This window comes from Haemaphysalis longicornis, unplaced genomic scaffold (genome assembly GCF_048455015.1).
Source record: "Haemaphysalis longicornis isolate Haplotype H1 unplaced genomic scaffold, Haemaphysalis longicornis Haplotype H1 scaffold_7, whole genome shotgun sequence".
NCBI classification, from domain to species: domain Eukaryota; kingdom Metazoa; phylum Arthropoda; class Arachnida; order Ixodida; family Ixodidae; genus Haemaphysalis; species Haemaphysalis longicornis.
This window is the reverse complement of record NW_027526422.1, coordinates 155,655,854-155,680,340: the sequence shown is the minus strand read 5'-3', so window position 1 is coordinate 155,680,340 and position 24,487 is coordinate 155,655,854. Positions and strand designations below refer to the sequence as shown.

General features: G+C 47.8%; 1 protein-coding gene and 1 pseudogene across 2 annotated transcripts; both read left to right on the top strand.

Annotated features, from left to right (window-relative positions):
- Positions 1 to 14,972: 14,972 nt before the first annotated feature.
- LOC144146617 (uncharacterized) lies at positions 14,973 to 16,139 on the top strand (the record flags this gene model as incomplete). Its single annotated transcript, XM_077678553.1, has 1 exon — positions 14,973 to 16,139. A coding segment is annotated over exon 1 (1,167 nt), but the record flags the coding sequence as incomplete, so codon positions are not given.
- A 1-nt stretch (position 16,140) lies between these two features.
- LOC144146616 (uncharacterized) lies at positions 16,141 to 19,090 on the top strand (annotated as a pseudogene). The gene is made up of 3 exons (XR_013317686.1): positions 16,141 to 16,287; positions 17,354 to 17,629; positions 18,494 to 19,090. The product of XR_013317686.1 is annotated as an uncharacterized LOC144146616 (transcript).
- Positions 19,091 to 24,487: the final 5,397 nt, after the last annotated feature.

Genomic DNA, 24,487 nt, shown 5'->3' with positions numbered 1-24,487 from the left:
TACACTCAAAGTTTCAACTTTTTTGGAATCAAACGGCTTTTCTTCTGCTCAACATGATTGCCGTCATTCATTCTCATATAAAACGCAGTTAATCCTTTTCCCTCGTTCCTTGCACGGTATACTTAGTGAAAGTTCACTAGCAGATTGCATTTTTCTTGATTTCCAGAAGTTGTTTGACAAGGTTACCACACATTGCTGATGATAAAACTCCGTAGAAAAAAATTTAAACGGCAAAATAATAACATGGCTTGAATGCTTTCTTACTAACCGTGAACAGTATGTAACTCTTGATGACCATGATTCCCCTCTAATTGAACTGACATCTGGTGTATTGCAAGGTTCTGTATTATGTCCAACACTCTTACTTGTTTGCAATAATGATTTATCCTGCTGTGTCTCTCCTTACATGCATTTAAATGCAGACGACTGCGTCATTTATCGTGAAATTCATAATGACCATGACAAGTTTATTCTACAGCAAGATTTAGACAATAATATGTCTTCGTACAAAAATTGGAAGATGGAGATAAATTCACACAAATGTATATTAATGCTCGTCTCACGTCTGAAGGAGTGCCCCCAATATATAAGCTAAACAATGTTCACTTAGAAAGCGTAAAATCTTACCGTTATCTTGACGTGCACATAACTTCCACACTATCGTGAAAACCACATATCGAGACCATACCAAGCAGTGCGAAGCGAATGCTAAGTTACCTGCCAAGGAATTTTAGCAGAGCCCCCGTTTCGTTAAAACCACTTTTGTATGAAACGTTAGTTCGAGCCAAACTTGAGTATGCTTCATCAGAGCGCAAAATGGACAAGCGCCGTGTCCCGTTCACTTCGTTCGTCCTTGTCCAATTTGCGCTTACTTACACGTTGAGTATGCTGCCACCGTGTGGGATCCCTGTCACGCTTAATCTTCATCAAACCACTGAACGTTTACAAAACAACGCATGTCGTTTTATCCTATCAAATTATAACCGCACTGCCACTCTCATTCATGAAATCTACACTCTCTTTACATTGTCTATCGCTTGGTCGGAACGCTTTACGCCTTAGTCTCTTTTTCAAGATGTATAATCATGCCTCAGTTGAACACAATCTGGTCTCACTGCCTGCGTACCGCTCTGCTAGTATAGATCACAAACATAAAGTAGCGATAAAACAATGTCCGACAAATACCTACGTTTATTCATTTCTTCCAAATACTGCAAATGACTGGATTCGTCTACCCAGCGACATTGCTCAGATATCTGACTATACTCTTTTTCGTCAGACTTTATGTGCTTTTTTCTTAGATGACGATGCGGCATGGATCATTTTCATACTGGTATATAACGTGTGCGGATTAGCATTTCTCATGCTATCTTTTAGGTTGTTTTTGCAGTGCTGCTGTTCTGTAAATGTTTTGTATTGCCAGTGCAACATGCCAGCCCATGTGTTTTTTGTGTGACTGCTTTGTTTTGTGCCGCAGTTTTTCACTTACATCTTCTGTTTTTTCTGTACCCCACTCCCCTCTACAATGCGTAAGCCCTTGAGGGTATGCGAAATAAATAAATAAATATAATATTAAATAAATAAATAAAAAATACATACATAATAAATATATAAATAAATAAATAAATAATAACATATAGCATTTCGTATCACATTCTTAGGTATTGGGAAACATAGATAGCCAACGCCATCATCAGAGCAACATAGAAATCAGCCCATGGCCGGTCGATGTACACCGCTAGCCAAGAACTATACGATATCTGAAAACGCAACACCTTGAAAGACATTTGAGACGGGACGTTCACCTAGCAGAAAAAACCACTTCCAAAAATTTGAACAGGCACAGCCATTCTTACTTGATTAGGATCCTCGTCTGTAGTACACCTCATCAGAAAAACGAGACATGACTCAAGAGAAACGAAATGACCTCGACCGTTTACGAATCCTTAATATGCACCAGAACCTCCACAAAAAGAGGCGGACCACCAGAAAAAGCTTCCTAAAGGAAAAATTCGGCAAGCATACCAAGTTTCTGTACACGGAGACAGGCGTAGGATCCAACGGTTCTGCCACAGAGGGCGCTATCGACTTGAAAGAAAGACTCCTCCACTGCATCACCCTCAGAAATCAAAGCATTGATGAAGCTGAGATGACTACCCTTATTCTAGCTGTAATAAAGGGCAAGAATAACACCAATATCCTAAACATTACAAAGGAGTCAACAAGAGCCATTCGTAACATTGTAGCCGGAGTAATAGAAACCAGCTCCAAGAACATCCCCCCAGAAAATTGGGATAAATAGACTTCACATGGTGCCCATCCGACGAACACTTGGAGGGCAACAAAATCACAGACGCCTGCGAGACTAACCTGACTTGCCCCCGCGTGTACAGCCAACGGCTTTTAATGCCACTCTTAGAAAGAAGGATTCCCTCCGTGCCAGCTTTATACTTTTGAGTCCCCAATACAAACAGACAAACACATTTTCAAAGAAATTAATGCGAGCCTTTTTGTTCTTGGATAGATACAGAAAAGATCGCTAATAGCATAAAAAAGAGCTAACGTAATCCATCCACACTACATGTATTTGTCCAATAATTTGGCCAGCACAGAACAACGCACCTTCATCTCAAGAAACATTGGAGGCAAACCGGGCTTGCGGACGCCTGGTGCACCAGCGCAAGCTCATCGACACGGCCTGGAGCGTGGCAGGCGCCACTACTGCTCTGGAAAAAGGGTCCTCTCTGTTTACTTGCTTAAACCTTTCGCCTCTCTTTCTCCGTAATCTTTATGACGATTATAACGACCTGGATGCTCTCTAACAAATATGGTTGAAAGTCGCAGGGCTGCCATTCTTTTCGAGGTTTGCCCATCCAACGTTTTACCCAAGGGTGCAGCCCATGTGGCCGCAAGCTCATTGAGCCGGTTTCCGCACTCCTTAGAAGGATCAGGAACGTGAAAGAGAAATGCTGTAATAGATGTAACACAAGTAGCCAGTCTATAGCATGTTTTAACTTGGTGAATGGTTTCTGGCGGGTAAAACACTCCTAAATAAACGAGTTGCGATAGACAAAATAGATAACATTAACTATTTGGGCTTTAAGGAGTATGTACAGAAATCATGCAAGGGAAGTGGTTTTGCTCTACCACGAACTACCCTTCCGAGACGGCGCGAAAGAGAAAGAGGCTCAGCGTAGTACATGTCTCCGTGTTTTCCTAACGTCTCTAGTGCTGATCAACCCGCATGCACCCGACACTTCCGATATTACTGTCGAACGGTCTTCAGCCAACAAACAGTGTGACTTTTATACTCGTCGGTGCTAAACTGGCAGCAATTCCTTTGCTCGAATCTTGGTTTAGGCACCCACGAAGCGGCAAAAAGGTTATGGAGCACTTCCATTCCCTTGTGTGCCGATGGTTTTAGAGTAGAGAAAGGCAGTTCGAGGAGAGCGCTTATCCCATAATCTAATAGAAGTTATTACAGAAAGGTTGACTCACTTGTTGCGATTAGAAACAAAAGCAAGTAGACAAAGCCATTATTGCACAATTCGTGTTTCGAGGGCTCCGTGCAGCGCTGATCTAATAATGTTGCGCCGGCGACGCAAACTGCGAACAATGCGATTTGGCTTGTTTTCGATCATTAGTGCCAATTTCACTCGGCAATGTTATGTAGCAGTAACCCGAGTTGGTTTTCGTACCAATGAGCGGCATGCAGCAGCAAGCGATGGCTTAATAAAATTTATGGTGAAGTCATGCGAGGTGACGTCAGTTTGTGTTTTGAATCCTTGTATTGCTTTGATTTGCTCTATGTAGCTTCTTTATGTCCTGGTTTCTGTTCGCAAAAATTAGTCCTCCTTACTTTCTCAAGCGCGTGTTTTAATTAAAAATTTACCCAGTTGAGAGCTGGCTAGTTGAATAACTTATGTCGCTTTTTGTGGGAATTGCCAATCCTATACCCATTTCGTAAGCATACTGTCGTTTTACGTGCTAGTGAAATTTATTTGTGCTTCACGAATAGTGGGACGTTATAATGCTCATTTGAATGCGCATACGTCTCGAGGTGGTATAAAATATACATTATGTCATACTCAACCCTGCAACTCATGGGAAGGGTGCACACCGCAAGCATATTCTTTTGTGAACAAACGACAAACGGTAGAGACCATACACATGGATTGTGCTTGTTAAAACATGGACGCTGCTACACCAGAAAGAAACAAGGACATAAAAAAAATCAACAGCTAATAATGCGGACCAAAATTACAACAAATCGTTACTCCATATAAATATGTAGATGGCCCATGACCTCCTGGTTTGTTACTCCTGTAGATTTATATCAACTGATACATGAGGCTGTAAAAGAAGAAACATAATTCAGTTCATATATTTCGCACTTGGTATAATTTCGATAGTGTGAATTTCGGCATTTGCACTTGTTTCAACATACCTATTTTACATTCAACGCCATCGGTCACCGATATGTTCGATTTATTTTTAATTATTGGGCAATACATCGTTCCCTGATTGTATTTTTATCGTATTAAGCCACCGATTCCTTATGTATACAGTGGTTTACAGCTAAAATGCATAGCTCTAAAGAATCATTCGTCTGGACTATTCGTCCAGACTGTGGACTATTCGTCCCGTCGACGGGTAAACTCTTCTCCTACCGTTTAGACAGACCAACTTCCTCGACATCAGCTGAACTACACTTCCTCAATGAGGCAATCTGCTACATCCTACGTCAAGAGCCCAACGAATGGTCCATATTCTCAGATTCCAAACCTTCCATTCAGTGCCTCCTTAAGAGCGGCAAGCACTTCACATATGAACTTGCCGTTCAAGATATTGTCACGAAGCCAAGGACGACGCAGTTGTCTTGAAGGAGAAACAAGTTTATTGGAGCAAACTTGGGCTCCCCTAACAACTCCAAAGAATACAAAGGGGGCGAAGCAGCGGTCAACAAAGTCACTTGCGTTGGCGAGCGTCGCAGAATCTAATGCCGAGGCGTCTGCTCTGCAGGCTTTTTATCTTTCGGCGCGAGTGTTTCTGGAACCGTCGATTCACATAAAGATCATTGTAGATCACAGACGATTATTCTGGGCTAGCGACGTTAGGGCGCAAAAGTTTGCTTATGTCAATGTGACAGCCCGTGCGGCATAAAAATAAAAAATGGAAGACGCGCTTTGGTTGTAACGCAGATAACACAGCCGGGCGTGGCCTGGAAGTAAAAACAAACAATAAATAAACCAGCCCATACATGGTTCCCGGTTTTACCCCCCCCCCCTCTAAGAGTGCATCGACCCGATGGTAAAATAAAAGAGAGTCCGAACAAACAGGAACAAAAAAAGTCCGTCATCCTGCATAGTAAGGTTTCAAGCGAACCACGTGGACGACTTCGGTCCGCGTGCGTCATCGTGATGTTCCGGAATCACCATCGGGGATCACCTGGTTGATAAGTTGGCCGACACGTCGTAGAATTTGGTAGGGTCAGAAATATCGTCGCAGAAGCTTCTCACTGAGTCCGCGTCATCAGATGGGAGTCCAAACCCAAACACGATCCCCTGGGTGGTACTCTGCGTATCAGCGTCAAAGGTTGTAGCGCCCGGCATCCACGAGCTGCTTGCGCGTTGTACGAACTCGAGCCAGCTGGCGGGCCTCCTCCGCACGCTGAAGGTATCCTTGGACGTCGGTGTTAAGGTCGACGTCTTCTACGTGCGGAAGCATGGTGTCGAGCATCGTAGTTGACCGTCGTCCGTAGACAAGCTCAAACGGCGTCAGCTGCGTCGTCTCCTGCATAGCCGCGTTGTACGCAAACGTGACATACGGGAGCACTTCCTCCCAAGTCTTAGGTTCAACATCAACGTACATTGACAGCATATCTGCGATTGTCTTGTTCAGGCGTTCTGGTAGTCCGTTCATTTGGGGGTGGTACGCCGTCGTTCTTCTGTGATTCGTGTTGCTGTAGCGTACTATTCCATGCATCAGCTCCGCAGTAAAGGCCGTTCCGCGGTCCGTGATTAGGACTTCCGGGGCTCCATGTCGCAGCAAAACTTGGCTTATGAAGGACTTTGCCACTTCCTGTGCAGTGCCCCTCGGAAGAGCGGCGGTCTCTGCGTAGCGCGTCATGTAGTCTGTCGCCACGACAATCCACTTGTTCTGTGATTGTGACGTAGGGAACGGGCCTAGAAGGTTCATTTCAATCAGTTGAAAGGTCCTCGACGGGACGGCAATCGGTTGCAAAAAGCCGGCGGGTCTTGTCGGCGGCGTTTTTTCGTCGCTGGTAGTCACGGCAACTCCGAACGTAGTGGGTGGCGTCGGATGTAAGGCGGGGCCAGAAGTACTTCGCCTTGATTTTTGCAATAGTACGAGCTGTGCCGAGATGTTCGGAAGACGGCTCGTCATGGCACGCTTCCAAAATTTCGTCATGGAGCTCTGCAGGGATGGCAAGTAGGTAATGCGTTCTCGTTCCGGAGCCGAAATTCTTCTTCACGAGGACGGAGTTTTTGAGGCTGAATGCTTGCAAGTTGCGCTTGAACGCCCTAGGCACGGCGACATTTCATCCTTCGAGGTAGTCGATCATGACGCGCAAGTCGGGGTCAGCACGCTGCTGGATGGCTAGGTCGCTCTCCGTAACGACTCCGAAGAACGCGCTGTCTTCATTGGAGTCTAGTGGGGGCGGGTCGACGGGGCCACGGGAAAGGCAGTCGGCGTCGGAGTGTTTCCTGCCGGATTTGTAGACGATTGTAACGTAGAACTCTTGCAGGCGCCAGCTCCACCGCCCAAGACGGCCAGAAGGGTTCTTCAAATTGGCGAGCCAACACAGCGCATGGTCGTCTGTGACAACCATGAATGGTCTACCATATACGTATGGGCGAAATTTCGAAATGCCCTTATAATTGCGAGGCACTCTTTTTCAGAGGCTGAGTAATTTTTCACCCCCTTCGACAGACCGCGGCTGGCAAGAGCGATTACTTTTTCGCTACCGCTTTTCTTTTGGACGAGAGCGGCACCCAAGCCTATATCGTTGGCGTCGGTGTGCATTTCTGTTTCGGCGTTTTTATCGAAATGAGCGAGCAGGGGAGGGCTTTGGAGGTGTTTTTGCCACTCGCAGAATGCTGTTTCTTGGTCGTTTTCCCAGTAGGGGATACACGTCCTTTTTTGTGATTTTTTTTAGTCGCTGGTAGCCAACGCAGAACCTTAATGTGCCCTCTTTTTTCTTTACGAGTGCGACCGGCGCAGCCCAGATGCTTTTCGATGGCTGTATAATGTCTTCCCTTAGCATGTCGCCGACTTGAGCCGGGATGGCTTCCCGTTCGTGGGAAGAGACGCGGTATGGTGACTGCCGGGTAGGTCGGGCTCCATCTTCAGTTATAATATGGTGCTTCGCTACGGGTGTCTGACGAAATTTTGAACTCGACGAAAAACACTCGCAGTAGTGACGTAGCAAAGCCTATAATTTGTTCCGTGGTTCTTGCGGTGGCGCCGGATTCACGTCGAAGGGCTGCGGAAGCTTGAAGGTGTCATCGGGTGTGCGTTCAAATTCGGCGACCGCGATCACCTCACTTGCTTCTCGCGTTTCTTCGAGGAACGCAATTACAGCTCCCTTGTTTAAATGCTGGTACTCTTCGGTGAAATTAGTGACCAGAACGTGAGATTGGCGTTGCCTAAAGGGCGCAATGCCTCTTGCGACGGAGACACCACAGTCGAGAAGCAACCTTCGATCACTCCCTACGATAGCGTCGATGTCAGAAGCAGCATCCTCACAGTAGACGGCGATCATCAAGCTTGCGCGGGGTGGCAGGGTGATGTGATCGTCGGCGATCGTGACAGCAGCACGGTGATCGGGGTTCGGCTGCGGCGTCGTGGAGTGATCGGAGGAAAAAGTTATCGACTTGGTCTGCAGATCAATTATTGCGCCGTTGTCCGTCAAAAAGTCCATTCCCAGAATTACGTCGCTGGAGCAGTTAGGCAAAATAACGAACTCAGCAGGGTACGTGGTGCCGCCAATGGTGACGCGTGATGCGCACGTTCCTCTTGGCGTTACGAGATGGCCTCCTGCTTTGCGTATATGCGGACCGTCCCAAGTTGTCGTAACTTTCTTGAGCTTCGACACGAATGAGCCGCTCATTACCGAGTAGTCGGCTCTCGTGTCGACGAGGGCGACTACGTCAAAGCCGTCGATGGACAACTGGATGTCGGACGCTACTTTCCTCGAGTTTCTGCTGTGTCGGGGCGTTGTATCTCGGCTTGTGCGTGTTGACGGGCGGGCACCACGCGTGGTCATTCTCGTCATGTTCTCAGCGGCAGGCTCTGTCGTTTCGGGTACGCGTCGCGTCGTGTCGTCGTTGGGTTCGGGAGTCACGTCCGGGTTAGATCGAGTCGTTGGGCTGCAGGTACGGTGTTCGGTGCGGCCATGCGTCGTTGGAGGGTTTTCGTTTTTTCGCCGTTCTGCAACTTCACCTCCAGAAGTTTCTGCTTTTAGTTTCCCCCGCGTGGGCTGGGGGACCTTCCACGTGAGAAGTCAGCGCTGTTATGGTGGTTTGGCGACTGGTACCGATAGGGCGACGGCGAATGGTTGAAGCGGGAAGGTCCTCGGTTCGTGTTGGACAGGTATTCGTCGATCTCAGTAGGGCGCTGTCCGGGTCGGGGGCGTGGTGCGTCGACGGAGAATCCTCGCAGACCGAGCCTCTTGTAGGGGCAGCGACGGTAGATGTGGTCGGCCCCCTCCGGAGTGGTAGCACAGCGGGCGATTATCGGGCGTTCGCAACACGTCGGTCTTCCTTGGCGTCTGGTATTGATCTACAGGGCGTCGGGTGGGTGGCATTGGACGGCGCTATAACTGGGCCTCTTGACGACGGGTTGGAGCAGGGCGGGGTTGACGAAGAGCTGTGGAGTAGGTCATCGCTTGGGGCTGACGGGGTGCTTCTGAAGACATAGAAGTTCCCAGCGCCTGTTGAACCTCTTCACGGATGACGTCTGTCAGAGAAGTCACTTGATGTTGCGGCGTTGTTTCTGACGCTCCTCCTTGACCACTGCTCGTATGGTCTTGCGCAATGTATCTGAGCTTCCAGTTGCAGCACCGATGGTCTCCGAGAACAGCGCGTTGACAGGGCGATCGTACGGCCTTGTTCGAATTTCTAGCGTCTTCTCCATCGCGGCCGCCTCAGACGCTAATTCAGCCACCGTCTTCGGCGGGTTACGGACTAGACAAGCAAAAAGCTCTTGTTTCACACCTCGCATTAAAAACCTGAGCTTTTTTTATTCGGTCATTTCGGGGTCCCCACGGCGAAAAACTCGCTTCATCTCCTCAACGAAGATCACGACACCTTCGTTGGGGTGCTGCGTTCGAGTTTCAAGCAAAAGCGCAGCTCGCGCTTTCCTCACAATGGTAGTGAAGGTTTTAAGGAACTCCTTTTGATTGAGTAAAGTCGGTCAAAGAACACTCATGGTTCTCGAACCAAGTTCGAGCAGCATCTTCTAAGTAAAAGAAGACATGCCGGAAAATATCTTCGTCGTCCCACCTGTTGAAGGTACGGACGCGCTCCAGCTTCTCCAACCATTCTTCGGGGTCTTCGGCGGGGGCTCCCCGGAACGATGGCGGTTCCCGGGGCTGCTGCAGGACGACTGGCGACGTTGTTTCTTGCACCATAGTGTTGGTTGCAGCGTTCCTTCTCTTAGGCCCTTCTGGCATGAGACCGAACTCGGGTAGCAATCCTTTCAGTCGGCGGCTTTCTCTGGTTGGGCTGGCTTGGCGGCTTCCAGATGTCGTAGAGAGCATAAAGGGTGAGTACCCAGCACCTTCACCAGATGTGACAAAGCCAAGGACGACGCAGTTGTCTTGAAGGAGAAACAAGTTTATTGGAGCGAACTTGTGCTCCCCTAACAACTGAAAAGAATACAGAGGCGGCGAAGCAGCGGTCAGCAAAGTGACTTGCGTCGGCGAGTGTCGCAGAATCGAATGCCGAGGAGTCTGCTCGGCAGGCTTTTTATCTTTCGGCGCGAGTGTTTCTGGAACCGTCGATTCACATCCAGAACATTGTAGATCACAAACGATTATTCTGAGCTAGCGACGTTAGGGCGAAACAGTTTGCTTATCTGAATGTGATAGCCCGTGCGGCATAAAAATAATGAATAGAAGACGCCCTTTGCTTGGAACGCAGATAACACAGCCGGGCGTGGCAGGGCAGTAAAAACAAACAATAAATAAGCAAGCCCATACATGGTTCGCGGCAATATTCTCTATCTACACCACCTTGCAGTAGGCACTGGGCACAATATTGTGTTTCAGTGGGTTCCTGGTCACTGTGGGATAACAGGAAACCAAAAAGCTGATGACGCTGCCTCTGCAGGCCACACCTGCCGAAATTTACGAAGAACATTTTTTACCAAACACGACGCTTCCATCATGGCCACACGCCATGCCCTTTCAGAAAGAAACAGAATCTGGTCAGATCCTACCCACCAAGACAAGTTCCTCTACTCCCTTGACCGTCAGCTGTCGCCAAGACTTCCTCACCAGACCCCCGTCGACCAGAAACATAATTTTATCGGCTCCGTCTTAATACAGCTTACACCAACAGCTACAGTTGGTGTAGCTGTTGGTGTAATCTACAACTGCCATTTTGCAGTATGTATGCAGTATAATCTACACACTGCCTTTTTGCGGTATGTATGTACAGTATGTAAAGAAGAAACAAGAAGCGGCTGAAATTTTTAGTCACGTGTCGAAAACGTCCACTGCAGTGTGTTGCGCAGCACACGGCCCCAGCATCCATGCTTGTAAAACAGTGAATGTGAATTCTACAACTTTTATGGCAGAAGGATATGGTATATTTCTTGTTTTAAATAACATTAACGAACACAATATCGCCAACTTCATCATTTTCACAGATTAACTTTGCGTCACGCGTTAATTATCCTTCCAAGGGTGCTCGAAAAATTATGTCATTTAACCTCATTTTTGAAGCTTTGATGTCAGCGTATGCCTAAATTTGAATTTGACAGTTTGAAGAGTTGCAGGGAACGATGAGATCGCTTCAAACAGGTTAGCTGATGAAAGTGCCGCGGCTGTTGCACTCAGAAGCACTTTAGATGTAACAGCAGTACCCTACACTAACCTCAAGCCACTCATCAGACGAAACCTGCATCAAACATGGCAAACACACCAGAGTGAACAGAGACAGAAAACTACTTGCACTAAAGCCACAGTTTGAATGATACACAACGGACCCACACAAACAGACACACCAAAGTTTCCTTAGCAAGGTTACGGGTAGGCCATACAGATGCAACACCCCCCCATCCCCTGCTCACTCGATCTTCAATACCCATGTGCAAGGGGTTTGGAGAGGGTCATTCGTAGTCAACATGCTCATCGAATCCAAGGCACGTGACGCAACATGACGCAAACACTTTTACAACTATACTGACAACACATCTCGTTTAGCCCATCATACTTTTTAGGAGACTCAGCCCATGTTCTTAATCAAAGGCATCTTCGATTTTCTCACTGCTGTCAAATTTTTACATCTCATTTCTTAATATGCGTCATGACAACCTGGCCGTTTACACCAGCCATCTTCACTGACGTTTGTTTGAATTTACGTTAACTTTTACTGGAATGCTTTTATTAGTCTTATCATTTAGATGAACAACTATCATGTGGCACTCTTCGCCCTCAGTCGGCCTTGCGCCCTAAAAAATTCAAACATCATCATCACGCCTTTCGCACAACAATAACAAGTTTCAGAACAGTAGTTATGCATCCTGAACCACGCGCTGCCCTCAGAAACTCTAAATGTGGTATAAATTGTAATATAGTTGTCAAGGTCTCTCCAGCGTTTCAGCGAACTTCCTGTGATGATTGCGATAGTAACAAATGACTCTGCAGTGGCTCCCTTACAATGGTTATCCTTCCTTTTTCCGGCAGTCATTGAGCGTTTTCAGTGAGAAAAAAGTTTGTTATAGGTACAGCGTGACATCGTGTTCCACGAAAGGCCAACTAGAAGGAGAGATATTTTTCGTACGATCTGATGCGGTCCCCGCAAAAGCCTTGTGTACCTTGGCAATGTGTATGCTGTATATTCAGTGATTCCTACACATCCATTGAGTCGTGAGGATGTGTGGTGCTTACATTATTCAGCGCCTAATTTTTGCTGCAGTGTTTTGCACATTTTCCTATGCTGATTTTTGCAGTATTTTGCACAGTGGGTCCCTAGAGAAGGCAAGCATTGCAGGTGGCGGCAGAAAGATACATATGCAGATGGGATCAACAAGTTTGTGGGGATAAATGGGTCGCGAGTAGCACAGGACCGGGATAATTGGTGATGAATGGGAGAGACCTTTGCTCTGCTGTGGGCTCTTGATAGGCTGGTGATGATAATTTTGCATACCCTCATTCTTCCTGAACTTGTACTCTCCCTAGGTTCCGTCACACTCTCCATAGTGGTTAGGGCAGCTTGGGCGCAGATTTTAGGCATTATTCGGAACAGGTGGTTTGCTGCCACCCCGTCAACTCAAAATCGATCACGTCACTTAAGAATTCAGAACTAAGCCATGTAGTAGATGATCTTTCTGATATCATGCCAAACAATACGATCATAAAATGAATCAGAAGAGGCTGCCAAGGACGACAACAACCGTAACATTACTCAACAATTCACTCCTGGTCTGTAGGAAGTGACGGTAGGGGAGCTAGATATCGAGCAACCGTATCACAATCATCACCCGGAACGTTTTGACTTTCCCAGTAATGCTTAAGTAGTAATTTTTAATCTAAAAGGCAAATGCCCTTTGAATAATCCTAAGTTGAAAAATGAGAACAGCAATGTATAGTGGAAGAACAATTTTTTTGCGAAGTACTCACGTAGCCAGTACGAAGTTAAGAAAGTTGGGTAATTGTTACCGTAACGATAAGCACAACTTTACGATCGCTCTAGTGCTGCTAGTACGCTGCCATGGCCAGTTGAGTTAATATTGTAATAAAACCAAAAGGTATTTGAGGTGTTGAGTTATTCGATACGTATGCTAATTAGTTTTCCATGCAGTTGAATAAAATTACGAATGGCTGGCTGCTGTCAAAAGATGGTCTTCTTTCGGATGGGTGTTTTGGAAGAAAGGAGCAACTTGCTTTGTAACTTGGATGAGAACGATTGGCACAGTCTGAAGATAATGTTTAGAGAACATGTTTCATTCATTTTGCTACCAGATCAACAAATTTGTGTTGCTGAAGGAAATACCAGGACAGAGGCATCCTTACTGCTTCACAATCGGACAAACTCAGCGAGTACACCAACATGATGTAAACTAAACCGTATCCCCTAAACGCAGTGTAGATGTGTGATGTAACGGGCGACGTCGGACATATTTCTCTTGCAGGAGGGTTGCAACCTGGCTAACGGGAAAGAAATGTTTGGATGGAACTAGCGCGATTCTAAATTAAGACGAACGAAGTGCAACGCAAGGACCAGCGGCCGGCAGTCCTTGTGTTGCACTTCATTCGTCTTTGTTTAGGTTCGCGATGGGTCCATCCAAGAATGTTTTTTTTGGACTGGCAAGACTATGCGATGAAGCGATCAGCCATGCTTAAAGAACTTCGGCAGAGAGCCACCATGCATGACTCTTTAGGTCGCTTAGCGACATTGGGTATAGAAGAGAGATACTTTGCGCCTGCTCCTCAAGTTTTGGAAGAATACTGTACTCAGTGTCTCATGATAAGTCCCTACAAACCGTGCTGAAGAGGTGCTTACCTTGAGGAGCAATATCCACGGCAACACGGAAGGTTAAGTCCGCCCGATAATTACACGACTACCACCACCACTGATACATATTGCATGCTTTCAAAATATTTACCCATAGGAATTGTTGTCGCCATAGGTGTGAGGGATAACTATGGGTCGCAATTTTGTAATAAATAACATGCACTCCTTCATGTAGCATCTGGGTGCAAAAATGCCGGAGAGATGGTGCTGCCTATCCTAACGTGGGAGCATTAAATTCAATTCCTCTTCGTCAGTGGAGTACTTTTAATTAACTTGCTTATCTCTTGACATGCTCCCTAGCACAAAACCGTCGAAAGATTTATTGGTTTTTGTTGCATATTCTGCGCCGACGTCACCATTGCGTGGCGCGCACGGTTACGTGCGCATCTTTCTTTATGTCGCGGCGGCAGCTATCGCCGCTCCTCTCCCTCGTCCCCCTTTCTCTCTTACGTTCGAACCAAATATAAGGGAGCCTGGCTTTGACAATAAATCGACGTTCTGTTATCTTGCTGACGGGCGTAAGCTCTGTTCTTCGGCACGCCTTTGTGCGGCCCGTGGGATGCAACAGTGGCGACGAGGACCGGAGACGCGATATTCGCGAAAAAAAAACTCCCAAGCATTTCCCCGAGGGTGAACATGGTTAAATGCGAATGCACGGGGTTATGCTATGAGGGGGAGTAAAGTTAAAATCCGTTGGCATTCGCCCGTGAGCGCGCGCGAGCCGACCCACGGAGGTCGGGCAGTTTATCGCTGCATATATAGGGGGGTACGCCGCGCCGAGCGCGCCGAGCCAGGTGGCTGAGAGAGGAGGCGAGCGCAAGGGTAGAGGGACAGCGGCGCACGGCAGCTGCAGCCGAGCGAGTTGGAGAGGAGAGAGTGTGACGTCACGGTGGAGAAAGAGGCGCGCGGCAGCTGCTGGGGAGAGCAGGCGCGCTGTGACGTTATACCATGACGTCACGGCGCGAGGAGCGGTGCGGGGACCGGCGCGCACCCGCGCAGCCACGGCGAGGAGGCGGAGCGAGCGCGGTCACGTGGTGAAGTGACGTCACCGCGCCGTTGCTACCGACGCTCCTCTCCGCTCCACGCCGTTGCTAGGGAGAGGAGGACTGCGGACGCCGCCGCCGCCGGCGGTGGAAGGTTTGGGGTCGCTTTTAAAGTGCATCCGCACTTAAAAAGGAACCCGAAGACCGCACCACGCTGTTCGACGACATGGCCCATCTCAAGCTACCAGACTTCGACGAAAGCAAAGATAAGTGGAAACCGTACCTTATCAAGGTTGAAGCTTACTTCGAAGCGAACGCCGTTGAGAATTCAGCAAAAAAGAGAGCATTACTTGTGGCGGCATTGAGCACCCACACGGTACAGACTTTGGCAGGGAAAGTAGCCCCGCGCACGCCAAATTCCTTTGTTTATGAAGAAGCAGTGGCCACGCTCAACGAGTATTATGACCCAAAAAAGAACGAAATTTCCGAAAGCTACAAATTTTTCAACCGGTGCCAAGCTGAAGGGGAGCCGATGCATGCCTTTTTGGTGGAAGTTCTGCGGATAGCTAATAACTGCAACTTCGGAGGCGCTCTGGACCGGATGCTACGGGACCGCATTGTTTGCGGCGTACGTTCTAGTGCGTTGCTGAAACAGCTATTGTCAAAAAAGGACTTAACGCTTGAAGAAGCAGAGGCTATAGCAATGGCAGCAGAGGCCGCAGAAACAGATGTAAAAAACATGAACGCGGAGGACACACCACTACTAAAAGTAGATGCGTCTAGAAAAATGTACCCACAAGAGGAACGGAACACTTCTCAAGTCGAAAGCTGTGGCAGATGCGGTAGTGGAAAGCACGATGATGACGGTTGTCCCTGGGTCAGGTCACAGTGTTATCAGTGTAAACGTAAAGGGCACCTTGCACGAAAGTGCCGAAGCTGTGCGCTGCATGCAAACGACTCCAGAGCGGTGCGAACCAACACTTTGACTGTCACAGAAGGCTCCTCTAACGAGGAAATGGAAACAGCTAATATCTGGACACTAGCGTCTAAAAGGAAGAACGTTCTGGAGCCCCCGATTCGCCGAGTATTCACGTGGGGAGACATTGAATTGCCAATGGAGGTAGACACCGGGTCACCAATTTGCGTCATTGCTCGCGAACTTTATGAGAAGCACCGCAGGCAGTGGCCAAGTCTGAGAGCCTCCAATATCAAGTTTTCCTGCTACGAAGGCCGCCTACCTGTCCTGGGAGAACTTCAGTTATGCGTCCGCTACGAAGGGGTGTCCGTGGACTGTTTGCTGACTGTGTTGGACTGTGCGGGGCCAAGCTTGTGCGGCCGTGATTTGCTTCGTTTACTTGACAACGCAGGAGCTCCAATATTGCAGGTAGCAGCACAGGACGTCTCACCGGAAGACCACGAAATCAGCTACCGCATCAACAGCATCTTCGAGGACTACCAGGACGTCTTTTCTGCCGACCTGGGCCTTATCGAGGGAACCCCCGCCAGTCTGCACCTAAAAGAGGGCGCCATTCCAAAATTCTGTAAGGCACGGCCCCTTCCCTACGCTTTGCGCGGTAAAGTAACGCAAGAGCTGGACCGGCTGGTTTCAATAGGAGTGTTGTCGCCAGTAAAGCATTCCGATTGGGCAACGCCAATTGTGGTGGTGTTAAAGAAAGACGGCACTGTCAGAATTTGCAAGGATTTTAAAGCCACGTTGAACCCAGCTTGTGCCACTGAGCAATACCTGTTGCCCGTGATGGAGGACATGCTTGCTCGTCTAAGCGATGGTGACTGTTTTAGCACTCTTGACCTGCGCGACGCATACAACCAAGTACCACTCGACGAAACGGCAAGAAAAGTCTGCGTAATTAACACGCACAGAGGCCTGTTTTGCTTTAATAGGCTGCCGTTTGGAAAAGCATCCGCCCGGCAATCTTTCAAAGAAAGATGGATGAGGTGCTGGCAGGCCTGCCGGGCGTGCAAGCTTATCTAGACGACGTGCTCGTGTCGGAGAGAAGGAATGATAATGGCAAGCGACTAAGAAACGTCCTGCAGCGCTTCCGCGAACGGGGAATAAGCTCAGATTTGATAAGTGCGAATTGCGCAGACCGTCTGTGACGTATCTTGGGCACCGAATCGACCGACAGGGTCTTCACCCGACAGAAAAGAACGTCGACGCTATTGTTGAGGCACCCAGTCCGCGCAATGTTACCGAACTGCGCTCGTTTCTTGGAATGCTGACGTTTTACGCGAAGAAGTTTCTGCCTAGCATGTCAACTACGCTTTTCCCTCTATATCAGCTGCTGGAAAAGAATGCGCGCTAGAACTGGAAGGAGCAGCAGGAAGCTGCTTTTACAGCTGCCAAGAAAAGGCTTAAAGATGCCCAAGTTCTCGTGCCTTTCGATCCAAACAAAGAGCTGAAGTTGGAATGTGACGCATACCCCCACGGTGTCGGAGCAGCTCTGTTCCACACAGTAGGCAATGTTTATAAACCCATTGGATTCCGTTCCAGAACATTGACACAAGCTGAGCGGAACTATTCTCAACTCGAACGAGAGGCGCTGGCGCTCATTTTCGGCGTAACAAACTTTCGTGACTACCCTCTAGGGCGAGAGTTCACGCTGGTGACCGACCACCAGCCACTTCTGGGCCTGCTGAGACCGGACCGCCAGACACCAACGATGGCCGCCGCCCGAATTCAACGGTGGGCACTTTGCCTCGGGGCCTACCAGTACAAGCTTCAGTACACTCCAGGGAGGCAGATGTTCAACTCCGACGCCCTGAGCCGTCTACCCCGGCGAGTTCCGGAACCTGTTCCGGATGATGAACCGGCCGAATTTGTTCTGTCCCTGGAAACACTGGACGAAGGGGGAGTGGCCACACGTGAGCTGAAGGTTTTGACTGCCACTGACCCTGTCCTGTCTGAGGTTAAACGTTATACACTGAACGGGTGGCCTAAAACAAAAGACTCCTTGCACCATTTGGTCCTGCCATACTTTTACCGGAAGTTGGAGTTGTCAGTGGCGCATGAGCTACTCTACTGGGGAAACCGGGTAGTAGTACCGGAGGAGGTTCGTACTCGAGTGTTGCGTCTACTGCATGAAACGCACCAGGGATCGTCTGCTATGAAAGCTGTTGCACGTTCGCTGTTTTGGTGGCCAGGGCTGGATAGAGATATAGAGAAAATATCGGCTTCGTGTCTAACCTGCATCCAGAACCTACCGATGCCTACAGCAGCGCCACCAGTCAGCTGGCCAGCGACGAATGAGAGATGGTCTCGTGTTCACGTGGATTTTGCGGGCCCAATCGCAGGAAAAATGGTTCTGGTGGTGGTCGACACGCATACAAAATGGGTCGAAGCCATACCCCTGGTGCACGCTAATAGTGAAACCACTTTAAACTGCCTGCGTACTATTTTTAGCAGGTTTGGTGTCCCACGAACCTTAGTTTCTGATAATGGGCCACAATTTACCAGCCAGGAATTCGAGACATTTGCAAAGAACAACATAGTGCATCTAAGGTGCGCCCCCTACCACCCCCAGTCGAATGGAGCTGCAGAAAGAGTAGTGCGAACTATAAAGGAGGGGCTTCGAAAAATGAAAGGAGGGAAGATAGAGGACAATCTAGTGCGACTCTCGTTCAACTACCGGAGAACTCCACAGAAAAATGAAAAGTCACCAGCAGAGATGCTTCTCGGTTACCAAATACGGTCCCGTCTCGACTCGTGTTTTCCTCCTACTCTTGCAGAGCCGTCGCAGGGTCAAGACGACTGGACTTTGCTACCAGAGACCAGTGTTTACGTGCGGAACTATCGTAGCGGTGACAAGTGGATACCGGGACGGGTAAAGACTGCGTCCGGGTCCAGGATGGCTACCGTTGAAACTTCGGGAGGACTGGCCCAGCGACATGCCGATCAAGTGCGCTTGCAACGCAACGGTACAGTGGAGCAGCAGCAACAGCCTGACGATGTGATCGAGCAACGACTGGCATCCAGCCCGCCAACGACAGAAGAGGAGGGTGATCCAGCAACCAACACACCTCGGTACGCAGACTCTCCGGTACGAGTACACGGCGTCACCTCCCCACCTCAACCTACAACCAGATCAGCCCCCACGGACAACACTGCAAGAAGCCCCCAACAAGTCCTCAGACGTTCTACGAGAACACGCCGACCGGTGGAGCGTTTCCAATTTTAAGGAGAAAGAAGTGTTGCATATTCTGCGCCGACGTCACCATTGCGGGGCGCGCACGGTTACGTGCGCATCTTTCTTTATGTCGCGGCGGCAGCTATCGCCGCTCCTCTCCCTCGTCCCCCTTTCTCTCTTACGTTCGAACCAAATATAAGCGAGCCTGGCTTTGACAATAAATCGACGTTCTGCTCTCTTGCTGACCGGCGTAAGCTCTGTTCTTCGGCGCGCCTTTGTGCGGCCCGTGGGATGCAACAGTTTTGTTTGTAAGTAACGAACTATGTATCAAGGGGCTAAATAAAAACAATTGGCTCCAATCCACGTAGTGAAGGTAGTTGGAAAGTAAACGACGCCCACAACAATTTCCCATGCAACGTCACCTGAATCCACACGCGTGGTTCTACAAACAGCGAAACTTGAGACTCAGCCAGCCGTTAAGAGGCATTGGCCTATGTGGCGTCCCGAAGGCCGCAGCGTCGGTCATGGCCGGGCTAGAGCGGTGGACGCCACCACGGTAGCCCGGTTGAGCGTCCGCCAAAAGAAAACGGAGAGGAGCGTCTTTTGAATGTTGAGACAGCGGAACCTAGCCATCCTGATGTACGAACTCGGGGCCACCCCACCGCGCGACACAAGCGTTCTCACCAAAAGAATTCGGGGTGTGAGCTAGTGATACCCATTTATACCTATTTAAACTAGCTAGTATAGTAAGATTGAGAATTTCAAGAAAGGTGAGGGAACTTTTATAATCACTATTGAACATGACCAGTTGCTCCTTCCGACTTCTGTAATACACCTTAAAAGACAACCGAATGGGTATTCATCAACTTAGAGAATCGAAACTTATTCGTGACAAGCAGTGCGCGAAAGGTAACGTTTCTCTAGCGGCCACACGTCTGTATGTGGTCTCTATAATATCCCAGCAAACCACTAACATCTCTGCGACATCCCGAAAAGATCCGAACGTCTATGTCCCAGCAGTATCTCTAATAGACATCCGTACAACGTGCAATATTTTAATGAAAGTTTTTGGATGTTGAGATAACGTTGCTGGTACTTTAATGTCGGACGTTCTTTCAACTTTCTTAAAGACATACTCTCGATGTTGCTGCTGCTTCATTTGTGGACGGTATTTAGACATATTTTGTTCACGTTGTTCAGATGTTGCTTGTATGTCCGTTTTTTAGTGAACATGTCTATCGCAGTGGCATTTATTTTAGCTATATCTGCTATACTTTATTTTCAAACTCTCCGCAGGCGTACCGTATTGAAGTTACCGAGGGGTTTTGTATGTGTTTTGTAAGGGTTTTGTACCGAGGGGTTTTGTGCAAGTATTGTAATCCACCACTATTGCTTTGAACCTTTGACCTTCAAAACAGTAGCCCAATACCGAACCTCACGGAAAGAGGCAGGGATTTAGTGTAAAATTTGTTTACAAGCGACGTTGCCAAGGAGCCTTGTAAGGTTTTTTTTGTTGGGGGGGGTGCATTGCCGTCAAATCTGAACAAAATAAGATAGGTTGATGAACGAAGATGCAATTCGCACAACTTTACTTGCTACTTGATTTAACCTTGATGTTACGTACCGACTGCAGCTTCATGAATTCAAATTGTGAGCAAAGCAATTTTCGGGGCTGGCTTGATACTGAGGTTACCGTCAAACGTCACGTGTAGGTTAAAAGGCAAGGTACTCTGCCTTTTCTTGCCTTGAAAAAAGTTTCGATGACACCCTCATTGCAAAAAAAAAATAAAAAAAATCTGTGAGGTTTTGCTAAGATTCGAACCATAGTCTTTCAAAACACAACAGCAGCACCTAAGCTCCGAACTACTCGACCACGCCGGAAAATAATGCGTGGGCCCAAGAATTTGGTACCCTAACCGAGGCTGCCAGCGAATATTGTCGGGTGATTCGGTTTGGTCGTATTTGACAAATTTCGGCAGTGCTAACGCTTGTTTCTTCCGCATCGATCTTGGAGGCGAGGTCAATTATGCTAATACTGCAAGTGATGTAACGTAAGATCCCTTATTTAGGCCAAGAAAAGCTATCGCGCTTCATCGTTCCCCCAATGCAAGCTAGGGTAGCCGCGAAAGAAATTGAATGCACCGCTAGATTTCTGGCTTTGATAAACTTTGTTCGTTACGCACTGATCTTGCAGACAAGCGCATCATGCTAACACTACAAGCGATGTAGCCAGAGCTCCCGTATTTAACTCGCAAAAAGCTCTCCCAAACCCCCGATCTCCCCGATGAAAGCCAAGCTAGCCACGGAGGAATCCGCACTTTCGAACAGAAATAGCTTGTGATTTGCCTCAAGGCACCAAATTACCGCACGTTAAAAAATGATTGTTTTCTGCGGACGTAATGACCCCAAACCAGGAGATGGACATGGAATCCGGACGATGTCGCCTGCTTTCGGATGCTTTGTGGCGCTGCGTCGACGCTGATATCTGGCGAGCAGCATAGACATCGGCGTAGCTACATAGGAGCAGTGGGAGTATGAACTTGCCAGCTCGGACCTGAGTAAGCCGGTTTGGCTCGCTGAAAGGGCGAAGACGGCAGGCCGCACCAATGGAGTCCTGGACTGAGGACCCCGCCCACTTCGAAGCTCGATCTACCTGTTTAATAAAGTTTTCTCCTGCTCTCCCTCCTCCCGCGTCAGCTCACGTCACCGTGCATTTTGCCGACGCCGTCGACGCGGGGCGATGTCCATGCGGGAAAGTGCTGAAAATACGCTCCAAGTCGTTGCGGCCTCAGAACAAACAGTAAAATTACGGCGCCCCCAAGCGCACGGCAGCTGTATTTCCACCGCAGCCCCTGAAATTGCCTTAAATGCCGTAATCTAGGTTGTCGGTACAAGTACTGTTTTCTTTAAAAAATACCCACGGTCAAGCTCTTCTTGTATATAATTAGCAACTAATATCTGTATTTATCAATAACTTGGGCATCTATTTCTCAACGCATTTTATCAAGGTGGGTGTCTTTCAGGATCTAGTTTTTCCCTCGGACGAACACGAGACAGGAAATCGCTGCGTGGCGAGTCCGATCGTCCGAGTTGCAATAACTGCACTCCGTATCGATACGCGTGCTACAGGCAGGTGACGGCACGGGTGTGCACGCCTGTAACATTCATCATTTCGGTTATTTGACTACCATGGATTTATCTACCGGACAAAGAAATACTGCCAAGTAGTGGAGGTGAGTGAGTACTAGTGAACCTTGTTTTCTTGTCATATGTATTTAACGTAGCAGAGTTGCTCTCGAACTTCGGTACGCATAAGCGTTTAGCCCTAACGATTTTAGGGACTCGCTTTGTGCGTTGGGGAGATTTGTCGGTAGACTATTGCACCTGGCTGCTGCGTGTGTAAACAGAATAAATTCTCGCACAATTTCTAGCCCTGTGTTTGGTGAAGTATTTGTGTTCTGTCCTGGTTTGCTAGGCGAATGTTTTGATATGAAATGAAATAAGGGAAGCTGGAGAGTGCGAATATTAGTGCTTGTGCGAATATAAGCGTGTATAGGTTACACGCACATTGTGTACTTTTAGCGTGATATTGGTTTTCGTTTCGTTCCTGGCGATGCCATTTTTTTTCGTCATAATAGTTCTCGGTTAAAACACGTGCACAATAAATTGAATGATTGTCGTGCGTGTAGCATTAGAGTAAAATGCGTGTAGCAATAAAATAAAATAATAAATCGAGTGAGTTCCGAGAGTACAGCATTAGATTAAAATGCTATCTGGATGCCTTTTTCGCGTTTCGATTGAGTGTTCAATCTTTTCGAACGCTCAGTTTTGTCGTGAAATGTTGGAATGAACAACGTGTATGCAAACCGAATTTCTTTGTAACGTCAAAACTACACGCATGTCGTAACATGTACAGTAGCATGAGCAGCGCTGGTTGTGCTTCGTACTCTTACTGCGGCATCGCAAATGTAAATTAACCTTCAAGACCTGGTCAAAATATTATAAATGGCTGTTAAGTTTCTCTCACTTATGGAATTTTCAGCTTAATGAATTTAGTGAGTAACACAGCATTTGGGATTTCTCAGGTTTAAGGCAGAGTATGATTCTGGTGTCTTGCCTGTCGTTTGCTAAAACTTACATGTTGCAGGCTGCTGACTGGTGCAACTTAGACTACGTGTAAATTTGATTGTGCTGTAAAAAGTTCATGCACTACTTTGATGCTTCCTGCTGTACAACATATACTTCAACTAAAAATGTAGGCCTAGCAGGACAAGCGAACAGGACAACATGACGAGTTTTTCAGTGATGTGCTTTTTGAAGGTTTAGTTATGCATATATACCAACTAGCCCACCTCGCCATTCTGCTGTAGGAAGTATACGTCCATGGCAGTGACGTTGTCCGGGTTTGTGCATGTTTCCTTTTGTCCCATTGTGTGGACATGGCTTCATCCATGTATATATTGTCACTTCAATCCACCAAGCGGTTAGGATAGACACAGAAAAATATTTTGCGAGTACAGATGGGACCTGTAGCTGCACTAAAATGTCTTCATAGTCCCCATTCACGAAATATAGTTCTTATATATAGTGGTACCAAACATTAGCTGTCATAGTTAGTGTTAAGGTTGCCTTAGTAGTGCCATTGCTGATATTCAATTATATCCAGTCCGCTCTCTTCCTGTCCCTTAATGTTACACCCATCTTCTAGCGTTCTATTGCCTACTAATCGTGCTTAGTTTAGGTTAAACCCTTTTAGTTAGCCTGGAAGTTTCTGCCCCGTAGGCGAGTACCGGTAGGATGCAGCTGTCATACACTGTCTTTTTCAGGGAGAAAGGTAGGCGGCAATTCTGTATTATACCAGTCTTCAAAAGCTGTATTAACAACACAGATTTTCCTGTACCCATGCCTAGATTGATGAACTGGCTTGCAAGGGAGGTACTACTGCAACAGTCTACACAAGGCGCCTGCTCAAGCTACTGTTGACTGTCAACTTGGCGCAGGACTTCTCGTGGTTTGGGAAACAGGAAGCACGTGGTTTTCCTCCTGCGAGTGGCATCCTGCATTGTATGTAACTAGATATCTTTGTGTATGATGATGGTTGGATGTTTATGGCGCAAGGCCAACTGGGGCAAAGAGCGCCAAAACAATAGTCATATATGAGGGGTGAAACCTTAAACACTAAGTAAAGTCAGTAAAAACAAAAGTGAAATCACAAAACGACAATGAGAATGGCTGGTGTATAGGGCCAGATTTCATGATGCGTGATAGGAAATGAGGTTTAAAAACTTTACCTCTGACAAATACTCAAACACACGTTTCACAGAAACAATGGCATTGTCACCTAGAAAAAACAATGGATGTAGGGGAATATGTTGTCTGTAGAGTTCTCTGAAGTGTTTGTGTCGTGTTGTGTGAAGTGCCTTGCATGTGATTAGTATGTGCACTACGGATAGGGCCTCTCCGCACCTGCTGCACTGGGGTCTAGAACATCCCGTCAGCAGATACGAATGCGTCGCATGGGTGTGCCCTATCCGCAGCCTACCCAAGGCGACTTCCGTGTGTCGGTTGCGTACAGTCACGTGTGTACCGTCCCAAG